Source organism: Onychomys torridus, chromosome 14, assembly GCF_903995425.1.
Source record: "Onychomys torridus chromosome 14, mOncTor1.1, whole genome shotgun sequence".
Lineage (NCBI taxonomy): Eukaryota > Metazoa > Chordata > Mammalia > Rodentia > Cricetidae > Onychomys > Onychomys torridus.
The window spans coordinates 28,683,501-28,695,041 of NC_050456.1; the positions used below are offsets into that span (position 1 = coordinate 28,683,501).

Genomic DNA, 11,541 nt, shown 5'->3' on the forward strand with positions numbered 1-11,541 from the left:
TTAAGTGGAAAAGCATCTGTACACATCACCATTTTAATTCCCTACTGCTGTTATTTCTTTTTCATTGGTCTGCCTCTTAAGGCAAAAAGTTTTGTGTATTTTCATAGCCCTTCCATCACCTGTCCCCTGTTTTATTACTCAACAATTACTTTGTTTTATATATTAAGTTTATGCTATATACCCCTCAGACACCACTGCATATTCAAATTAATATGTGTGAATTATTGCTCCAGTTGAGCTATTAGGAACTAAAGGTAAGAAAACTTAATCACAATATTTTGGGATAAAAGATTTTTAATCACGAGGATAATATATTCTAGAAGCAAAATGAACTAACGCTTGCAGTTCCATGAAGTTTACAAAAAATGTTTTTGGAAGGTGCATTTTGGAGTAGAAGTTGCAAGGGTTTAGGTTGGGGCAGGGGGGATGCTATACCGGGAGACCTGGTTATAATTGTGTGTGTTTAGACTATGGAATGTATGTTGGCATTTTGGGCAGCTAAGGCTGCATAAGTGGGTATTTTAATGATTTTATCCCACTGGTTGGAGAGAGCAATGAGAGATTTTTAAGCACACAGTGGGCTGCCTCTGTTTTTTTTTTCATAGCTTTCCCCAGCATCCCTCAGTTAATTATTCCCCAAACCTTACCTGCAGTTCTGACTTGCTTGTTATGCATCATAATTGTCTTGGAAATTGCTGACTTGTTAGTGTATACATTTCCTGCTGTCTCTCAAACAAGTCCAGTTTAAACAAACTAGCTTTGTCCTTTGCATAGCTCCTCCATTTTTTTCTCACTCCCTTGTTTCATAATGGTGACATTTCTCCACATTGGTGTGGCTTGGAGATCTGGTGCCATCTACCTAACTTATTTTTATTCAGTTTTTCCAACACAATGTGTTCTGCCAATCCTAGCAATTTTGTTCATGTGAACTTCACATTTTTCTCCATTCTGCCGCTTCTGATATCTCAGACCACATTCATCATCATTCCAACTTTTACAATGTGTTAGGTGTTTTTCTTTCCATTCACTTCTAATCTCCTATAAAGAAAGGCACCACAACTTTGTCCTCCAAAATGAACCTCATGACATAATTTCTACCTTTAAAAATCTTTAATGGTTTCTCACCTCTCATAGAATAGCATTTGGATTCCTTAGTACCATTCAAATTAGATGATTGCCTTCTGTTTTCATTGCCCATTTGGGCAATCTTCTTCAGAAATATTTCTTATCAGCAACCATCATTCGCAATGCTTCATTGATGCTTTAAACATTGTCTTCATTCATTATATATTGTCTTGTATTAAAGTCAACTTCATTCTTTTAATGTTATGTACTTGTCTTAGTTAGAGTTTCTATTGCTTCAATAAAACACCATGACCAAAAAGCAAGTTGTGGAGAAAAGGGTTTATTTGGCTTATACTTCCACATTGCTGTTCATCACTGAAGAAAGTCAGGACAGAACTCAAACAAAGTAGGATGCTGGAGGCAGAAGCAGATGCAGAGGTCATGGAGGAATGCTGCTTACTGGCTTGCTTCCTTGGCTTGCTCTGCCTGCTTTCCTCTAGAACTCAGGACCACTAACCCAGATATGGCATCATCTACCATGGGCTGGGCCCATTCCCATTGATCATTAATTGAAAAAAAAAAAGAAAAAAACATGACTCATAGCCAGATCTTATGGAGGCATTTCCTCAACTGAGGCTCCTTCCTCTCTAATGACTCTAGCTTGTATCAAGTTGATACTCAAAACCAGCCAGTACGATGTTATTATCATAATGCAATTTTAGTTACCTACTGCATTTCTGAGTGGAGGAGGGAAGCCAATACTAGCTTAGCTGAGCTCTCCTGCTTAGTTGTATCCTAGGCTGCAGTCAAGGTGTCAGCTTGGGACTACCAATTTACTTGGTAGAATTTGCTTCTACATGCACAGTTTTATAGAAAGGTTCTATTCCTCCTAGGTTGCTTGGTGAGATCTCTGGTTTATCATTGCCTTGGCCTTTCTTCATCAATGTGATCAAGAGAGGCAGAGACAGAAAACAAAAGCCAGTCTTTGAAAACCTAGTGTTAGAAATGTCATTTTATTAGTTTTGCCATGTCCTGTTTGATAGAATTATGCTACTAAGTTCAGGCTTTGTTAAAGAAGAGTGCACTATATGCAGGTTCTGATATTACATTGCTGAATGTCACACAGAACAATCACGCTTTTACTACTTACTTGGGTAACTAATGTCACATTGCAGGCCTTCAGAAAACACCTGCTTGCATTGAATTGAAACACAGTATTCCAGTGTCTTTGCTGTGATAAAATATATTCTGACAAAAGCTACTTATGATGAGAAGTTTATTTTGGCTCACAGTTCAAGGCACCCTGGCAAGGAAGTCAAGACAGCAGGAGCTTGAAGCTTCCAGTCACATCTTACCCACACTTAGGAAACAGAGGGGGATAAAGATGCAGACTGCTGCTTAGTACCCTGTCATCATTCATATAGTCCAGGATCTCAAACAGGGAAGGGTGTCATTCACAGTGGATGGGCCTTCCTACCTCTGTTACTGTAATCAAAATAATCCCCACACATGCTAAGAAGAGCATCTTCCATGGGATCCTAGATTTTACCAGGGTGATGATTAACACTAGCCATCATACCGAGGTTACAACTCAAATTGAGGATGATAATAATTCAACTGTTGTTGATGTCTAACACATTTCTGTAATTCTATCATTCTGGAGGATGAAGGTTATGAAATTGTGGCTGGACTGAGATAGGTAGCAAGACGGTCTCAAAAATACAAGTTCATCAGTGCTTACATTTGATTAAAATTATTTACTTTTGTTATTTAATTGAAGCTTGTTTTGTAGTAAAAGTGAGGAAAAAGTTAAAAGTTACTGAGTGAACCCCTTTACAATGTGTATCAAAGAATATTAGAGCATTCTGGGGCAGGGGTCATATAGTATAAAGTGGTAAAAATTATTTCATGGTATCAATGTCTCCGAATTTTACTTGAAATTAACAATAAAAACATATAACTTCCAATTCTGTTAATAGTTTTTAACTTAAGAATTCTCTCTCCCTCTCCTTTTCCTTCTTTCCCTCCCTCTCGCCCTCCCTCCCTCCCTCCCTCCTTCCCTCCCTCCCTCCCTCCTTCCCTCCCTCCCTCCCTCCCTCTCTCCCTCTCTCTCTATCTCTCCCCTTCCCTTCTCTTACCCCCATGTGTATGTAGATACATGAGTGTGTGTGTGTGTATACATCAGAGGACAACTTGTGGTAGTTGGTTCTATGACTGAACTCAGGTGACAAGGCTGGTATAGCGAATGCATTTATATGTAGCCACTCTGCCTACCCCTATGCCACATTTCTTAATTTTGTGTAGTTTGATGTTTCTTTAGATGCTTTAAATTTGCCAGATGCTATATTTGATGAGGCTTTCTCTGGTAAAGACATGAATTTGAATGTGTGTTAGCTACATGTTTTGTGACCAAATACCTAAAACAAAGCGAAACAAAAACAGAAAAGTGTTGTTTGGGGATACAGTACACCATGGAGAGGAAAGTGTGAGACAAGAGAATAAGGACAGAGGTTGATGTTCAGCTTGCCTCCTACTTTTTATCAGGTCTAGGACTGCCTTCCACATTCAGAGTAAGTCTTCCTTTCTCAGCCTTAAATTGTCTGGAAACCCCTTACATACAACCTCCACATGTTTGTTTCTTAGGCAAGATTAATCCAATCAAACTGACAATTATAATCAACCATGCTGTACAAGTTGATAGTTTTGAAGTTGAACTATATTTATAAACTTTAAAATTTCAGAAAGCATGTAAATTTTCTTTATATTGTTTTAATATAGTTAATTTTTTTTTCCTGTGGTCTTGATAAGCACAAAAGTATTTTGAGAAGTGTTACAGTCTCAACTTTCAAGAACTATTTATTATATTTCATTTACTTTCACTTTTTATTTTAGAAATTTTATACTTTGACACCAATTAATTACTTATAAGCTTTTTAATGATATTAACAAATTAAATAGTATAATATGAAAAACGAATAAATTATGTTAGAATAATTCTTAGTGTAGGTTAAGGTTTTTTTCATTACTTAGGTCAAAATGACCTTGTTTTTATATTTTGATGGGTGATTATCTGTTTTGAGATGTTTGAGACAGAATAAAGCTTAATTCCCAGGAGCAGTGAAATAATTGCACTTTGAATTTATAAAAATCCCTTCCTTCTAAGCTGACAATTGTGATGGAAAATTTGCATCTGAACCCAGCAAACATGTAAATTTCAAAGTTTGCTAAATGAATTAAGTTGGAAATTAAAAAGGAAAAATACTACTCTCCTTTTGCCTTATTGAAACCATTAAATATGCCTTATAAAGCTATTTACTTTTTAGGTAAATTATTACTTAATTAACTTTTTCAGCTTCTTGTAAATCTCTTCAGATATTTCCTCTCCTGGAATCACACCATCAGGTGTGATTTTTTTAAGTAAATATTGAGATTCTGCTTAGATATATGTTACTATTACCAGACTCAGTTATGCTGCTGTCTACCCCCCTTCCTCAACCCAAACCTAAGAATTATATGCATTTTTATTTAAGAATTTGAATGTAGTATATAAAAAAGAACTTTTAAAATAATTTCAGATGATGCCTATTTGACCAAATTTCCAAATGTTTTAATCATCCCCAAAATGAATTAAATATGCTGTTTATTTCAGGAAAATGAACTGTTTGCTAAATGCTAATAATTAAATAGTTGCTAAATTCTTCAGGACTGGGTTTATGTATATCTTTTAACATTTACTAGTTTTCATCAATGAGAAAGATTTTATCCTAAGAAACAATGTTGGCGGGACCAGCCCCCACCCTTTACAGGGTTCCTGTGAGGAGGAGAGAGGAATAAGGAACTTGTAGATAGAATGATCGGCCTAGCCAATGAAAGGAAAGACAGAAACACAGGATAGCTTTGGGAGTACCTGGGTCAATACCCAATGGCCCAGAACTTTATTCAAAAGGGGTTTTTATAACAATGCCAAGGGACAAGGCAAAAGACCTCCCCTTTCCTAGACACAACCAAATATAGACCCTTCCAAATACCTGGTACCCAGGCCCATGGTCCAATCATCCTCTTATGCAGTCCTGCTGGGTAAAGCAAGCTCAGATCACACTAGGAAACCTCTGTGGGCTCCCACAAAACAACAAAAATAAAAATGACAAAATGTGCAAATATGACAAAGAGTCTAAAATTATGTACAAGTTTACCCACTCAGAGTTTCAGCATTCACTTCACACTTAAGCCCACATGGTGAAAGCCATTTAAATTGTTTGCATAGTGAATTAGTGAATCTGATTTCTAATAATTTATTCTTACATTTCCAATGTGCCATTGCAAGTAAGCGTTAGCTGTAAATTTTTATTTTTATTGCTTTCATTTACTTTTTCCTGTGTGCCTGTGCATGTTCACTTATAAACTATAGCATACGGATGTCAGAGGACAACTTATAGGAGTTAACTATTTTCTACCCCCATTTGAATCCTGGAAATTGCACTCATCAGGTTGGTAACAATCACCTTCATCATCTGAGCTACCTTGATTGATAAACTAATATTTTGGTGAAAACAACAATAAAATTATTATTAATTAACTTCTTGGCATTAAAAATCAAACATTGAAAAAATTCATAAAAATTTCATTTGATTTTTCTCTAATTAGCAGTTCAATGACTCAAATTGATCAAATTAATTAAAAATATAGGGCAAATACGATATATATTAAGTGTTTTTTCTCATTTTTTATTTTATAATTTGATTTAATTTTACATATCAGCCATGATTCCCCTGTCCTCCCTCCTCCCACCCCTTCCCCGTCCTCCCCCCAGCCCACCCCCATTCCCATCTCCTCCAGGGCAAGGACTCCCTGGGGATTCAGCTCAACCTGGTAGATTAGGTCCAGGCAGGTCCAGTACCCTCCTCCCAGGCTGAGCAAAGTGTCCCTGCATAGGCCCCAGGTTCCAAACAGCCAGTTCATGCACTAAGGACAGGTCCCGGTCCTACTGCCTAGGAAGAGACTCTCATCTTTCAAAGACACATTGAATAGTTCTAAAACTTTTTCAACCACATACTTCAAATATAGGAAGGGTTAAGTATTAAAGTAGTATAAAATTTATCAAAATATTTTTGTCATTCTGAAGTTAAAAACACCAACTGATTTTCATAGTCTTAGGAATTATGGAAGGAAATAATGTAAACTGAATGGGTGCTAACAAGAACCAAGGGGAATGAAATGCCATGAAAAAACTTTAAAATTATGTATTATGTACCTATTTCCCTAGCAGGAGCCATATTTGCAAAAATTTATAAATGATTATAATTTTTAATTTTCCATGGAAATTTTGTTAAGGCCAATGTTTAGACATGTGTGCATGTGCAAATGATTATATAACTGATGTCACCCCTTTATTAGACATGAAGAATCATTTTTCCAAATCAGCTCTGTTTGGAGGTAATTCAGTTCTTATGAAATATTTATATTATGAATGAGCATTAATTCATTGCCCATTATCAGTTGTTTGATCATAGATATAGTATTCAGAACTTTTGGACCTCTGTCATACTTGTTAAATGCAAATAATAATAGCTTATCTCTTTTAGGGAAGTTGTAGAAATTAATATTAATTGCTGCATTATGAAGATAATGTTTTACAGATGTTAGCCTACTTATACTAAATGATGCCTATTATGATATAATTTTTCATTTTTTGCAGGACAAGGATATAGCAATGAACAAGATGAATGAGAACATATAGAGTATGTAAGTATCCAAGATAAATAAGTAAAATACTTAATAATCAGTAGGTTATATAGTGATAAGTCTTAGGAAAGAGCAGAAACAGAGCAATGGATGAAGAAGTGAACTAATGTCAGGCAGATGCTGAGAGTTTATTGAGTAGGTTCAGGGAAGGCATTAGCCTCAAATGCCTACATTAATAAAGACTTAAAGAAGAGGAGTGAATAAGCCATGAGACATTTGAGGACCAAGAAACTAGTGGGAGGGCTTGGGCAGGTCCAATGATCTGTGGAATATTCCTTTACACTGTGTAAATATATGTCACTGTGATTAGTTTAATAGAGAAGCTGACTGTCCAATAGCTGGACAGGATAAGGTTAGGTAGGAGAAGCAGACTAAGGACACTGGAAAGAATCAGTAGTTGCCAGCCAGACACAGAGAGGAAACAGGAGGTGAAAGATGAAAAAGAGGCAATGCCATGTGGCAACACATAGATTAATAGAAATGGGTAAATTTAAGTTGTAAGAGCTACTTCGTAATAAGCCTGAGCTATCAGCTGAGAATTTATAGTTAACATTGAGCTTCTGTGAGGTTATTGGGGAAGTGGCTGGTGGAACAGAGCTGATTGCAGTCCTGATGAAAAACTCTGCATACAATGGTCTGTTGTATGATATTTTGTATGTGTTGTGACAAATAAAGCTTGCCTGGAGAGGAGATTGGATGGCAGAGCTAGCCACTAGTTAACCATAGAGGCCATGCAGTGGTGGCAGACACTTTTAACTCCCGCACTTGGGAGGAGGAAGCAGGAATATCAAGAGTTCAAGGGCGCCCTGGGCTATTCAAGATTGAATCAGTCTAGAAGAGAAACAGAGCCAGGCATTTATGGCTCACACCTTTTATCCCAGCACTAGGGAGATGGAAACTGAAATATAAGTTGGGTGGAGATAGGATCTCAGGCCATTCAGTCTGAGGATTCATAGAGATAGGATTGATCATTTTTGGTCTGAGATTTTGTAGAGGTAAAAAGTGACTGAGGCTGCTCTGCTTCTCTGATCTTTCAGCTAAGCTTTATTTGTCAGATCACAAACAAAATATCATACAACAATGGTCCTTATGTTAGAATGAATTATGGGCAGTGCACTGAGAAGTATGAGATGTGTGCTGGACATGGTGTTATATGCCTGTAATCCTAGGACAAAGGTGACTGAGACAGAAGAATTGTCAATTCAAGGCCAGGCTGACTACAGGGTAGGATTTTGTCTAAATAAAAAAAAAAATTGGAGAGGCCAAAAAAGGTGTGATGGTGTGGGCCTAGAAATCTACAGAGCCTTTGCTTTTAATTTGGGGAAATTAGGAAATCAGTGGCAGGTTTTGAGTAAATATGTGGCTTGATTGCAACCCAAACAAGGTCAATCGGGCTGATTTTTTAGACAACTCTGAAGGGAGACAGTGCCTTAGAGGCAATGAAAGTTGAGAGACAAGCTTGGATAATTGATATACTTCCAATAAGGCAACTGGCTTTGTCAGACCTGATGTTCAACCTGCATGAGAGGAGAATAAAAAATAGTTTCACAGTTTCTGTTTGAGTCATGGAAGAAGGTTATTATTGAGAATGGAAAGACAGAGTAATGGACTTGAATATCTTACTAGACAGTCAAAGGAAGAGGCAGAAGATGGATTGGATATGTTAAGCCGAAATAGAAGGCTTTGGGTTGATGATAAAGTTTTAATAGTCTGAAGCATGCAAATGAACTCTAGCCATACAACTGAATGCAACGTCCAAAAGTAATGGTGGACAGGAAGTAGTGATTGGCTCCTCTTTCTGCCTAGGGTTTCGATGCTATAAAAGACATAGGGGACCCAGAAAATGTTTCTGAGGGTGAGGGTAGGGAGGTAGGGAAAATAAAAAAGACTGATAATGATTTAGAAAGTCAGGGAAGGAAACTGGGCAAAAGATTAATAGATAATGTAAGCTACGGACAGTGGTTGAGTCTGCTCTAAGTGGAACTTCTACCGTCTTTCTTTTGGTTCTTCATTGATAGAGTCTTATGGGACCATGAAGACTGGAGTCCACTCACTATGGCTTTCATATTGTTAGGCAGTTTCGACTTTGTCTTTCTGTCTCCAACACAGTACTTCTGAGTTCAGCAAAACATTTATTTCAATGTCTACTTACTGTTCCACTCCAGTGCCTTTATCTCCTACATTTCAATAACTCCCCACAGTCATAGAGTATTTTTGTTTAATTGAGTCTACTGACAGTTTGAACAGTCATAGACAACCCACTTCATTGTCAAATGTCATTTTCCTAATATTCTTCCAAAGAATGAATTAATTTACTGTCATGCACGCTTTTGTGACTTCTAAAAGTACACTCACATCTCATTTCTTAATAGATATACCTTTTATTAAGAATAGATATAGAGGTAATGAATGCAAGCTACATTATGAAATTCAGTTGAATTTTGAAAAAATACAAAGTGGAAAGTTTAAAGTAGGTGATAAAGATTGAGATGAGTAAGACCAGCCTACTATTCTTGGGATTATAAAGAAAGGGGCATAGGAGCCTCTGTGTTGTGATATGCACCAGTGGTATTGAGGTTGGAAGGGATGAAAATTGTCAAAATTTTACCTTCATGTGTGTTAAGGTGTGCTCATGAGACTAAATGATTGAAATATGCCTGTTGCTTTCATTTCATTTTGTCTTATGAAAAAAAGTTAATGATGGTTACTCAGCCATCTTTAGTTCTTGCTTGCCGTGTTCCTTTTGATACCATGGAATGGTAGTATTGTCTCTCTGTACATAGTTTAAGAACAGATTCGTCATTTAGTGGTGTGAGTGGTAAGATCCACTCCTTATCTGTATGTCCCTTGTAGAGGCAGCCCATGCTTCACTAAGAATAGAACACTAACCTGGAACCTGTGTAATGTCGAAACAGAATATCTCTTATTCAATGTGGTAATTTTGGGGACTACAATTGAAGAGTAGTTACAGATGAGAACTGCAAAAGAATCCAGGGAACTTTGCACGTGGCATAATGTAAACTACAATATCTTTGCAAGAACAAAATTTTAAAAATGGTTTTCCCCAATGCATTCCTGATCTATGTATCTTCCTCTCAAAAACATTAATGATTGCATACTGACTGTTGCTGAGATATGGCACAAACTTTATTTCTAATTCTCTACTCTTATTATTTTCTGTCATGTTTTCTCTCCATTCTTTCATCTTCCCCATGCATGCATGGGGAAGTGCACGCGCGCGTGCACACACACACACACACACACACACACACACACACACACATTCAACCTTATGTCTACAAAGATTAACCTGATTATTTTCAGCTTACAAGAATTTTAATTTTTTTTTTAACTTTTAAGCAGTCTTTAATGAAAGATGTGTAGGACACACCCCTACTCCTGCATCTTCTCAATCGTTTTTTCCTTCTATTTGCCCTTCTCCTTTCCAAGTTGTTGAGACTTGGCTTTCCTTTCCAGGATCTTTTTGCGGTCTTTGTCCAGCTTTAGCCTGGTGATAACCACCTTGCTGGGGTGGATGCCCACATGGACAGTTGTGCCATTAGCCTTTTCTCGCTGGACTCGCACAGTGTAGATGATGTATTTCTTCCTGTACACTTGGACCACTTTGCCAATCTGCTGGCCTTTGTAGTGTCCTCGGACAACCTGAACTTCATCATCCTTTCGAATGGGCATAGACCGAACATTGTACTTCTGCCTCAGCTCTTTGGAAAGGGGGAAAGACATGATCTTCCTCCGAATGTGAGAAGGTGCATTGAAATGTCGTCTGCAGCTCCTGCTTCGGTCGGAAGTCACAAAGGGAGTGAACTTCATTTTGGCGGCTGTGATCCAGCCAATTTTTAAAATTTTATTTATTTATTTCCTGATTGCAGTTTCTCCTCCTTCCTCACTTCCCAGTTCCTTCCCCCAAACCCCCTCTGTTCACACCCTCCAACCTGCTCCTCCTCGTTTCTGTTTAGGAAAAGACAGGTCTCCCCTGAGTATCAACAAAACATGGCATATCAAAGTTGCAGTAAGACTAAGCACCTCCCCATGTAATAAGGCTAGGCAAGGTGACCCAGTATGAGGAGTAGGGTTCCAAACGTCAGTAAAAGAGTCAGAGACAGCCCCTTTTCCCACTGTGAGGAATTCTACAAGTGGACAAAGCTACACAACTGTAATATATATGTATACATACCACCCCTGACACTGCCTGAAACACCAAGACCCAGAGGCTGGATGATCCAGAGACCTAGGATAGAACCAAACATGACTGGAGGAAAAAGGGTCAATGCAATGATGCCTAATGATATTCTGCTGTATTCATAGATTGGTGCCTAGCCCAACTGTCATCAGAGAGACTTCATCAAGCAACTGACAGAAATAGATGTAAACCCACAGCCAAACAATAGGTGGAGCTCGGGAATCCTGCAGAAGAGGAGGAGAAAGGATTGTAGAAGCCAGAGGAGTCAAGAACACCACTAGAAAACTCAAAGAATCTACTGACCTGGGCTCATAGGGGTTCACAGAGCCTGAACTGACAACCAGGGAGCCTGAATGGGACTGACCTACCCTCATAGTTTAAGATCTCTTTCATTGTCTAATCTCTCCATGATCCTTTTCCTGAGTCTCTTCAGTAAATGTTAATCAGTTTGATTTATTCCTCTTTTGTAGTATATCTCCTAATCTCGCCTTTTATTTATCTTTATCTTATCCTTCATTTTTGACACATCATCT

At 37.8% G+C, this 11,541-nt stretch overlaps 1 protein-coding gene across 1 annotated transcript; it reads right to left on the reverse strand.

Annotated features, from left to right (window-relative positions):
- Positions 1-10,233: 10,233 nt before the first annotated feature.
- LOC118595710 (60S ribosomal protein L26-like) lies at positions 10,234-10,638 on the reverse strand. The gene has a single exon (XM_036206459.1). It carries the CDS (start codon positions 10,636-10,638, stop codon positions 10,234-10,236), a length of 405 nt encoding a protein of 134 aa, XP_036062352.1.
- Positions 10,639-11,541: the final 903 nt, after the last annotated feature.

Excerpts from the sequence above, each read along its gene's own strand:
- LOC118595710 (XM_036206459.1), bottom strand. The coding sequence starts at position 10,638 with ATGAAGTTCACTCCCTTTGTGACTTCCGACCGAAGCAGGAGCTGCAGA.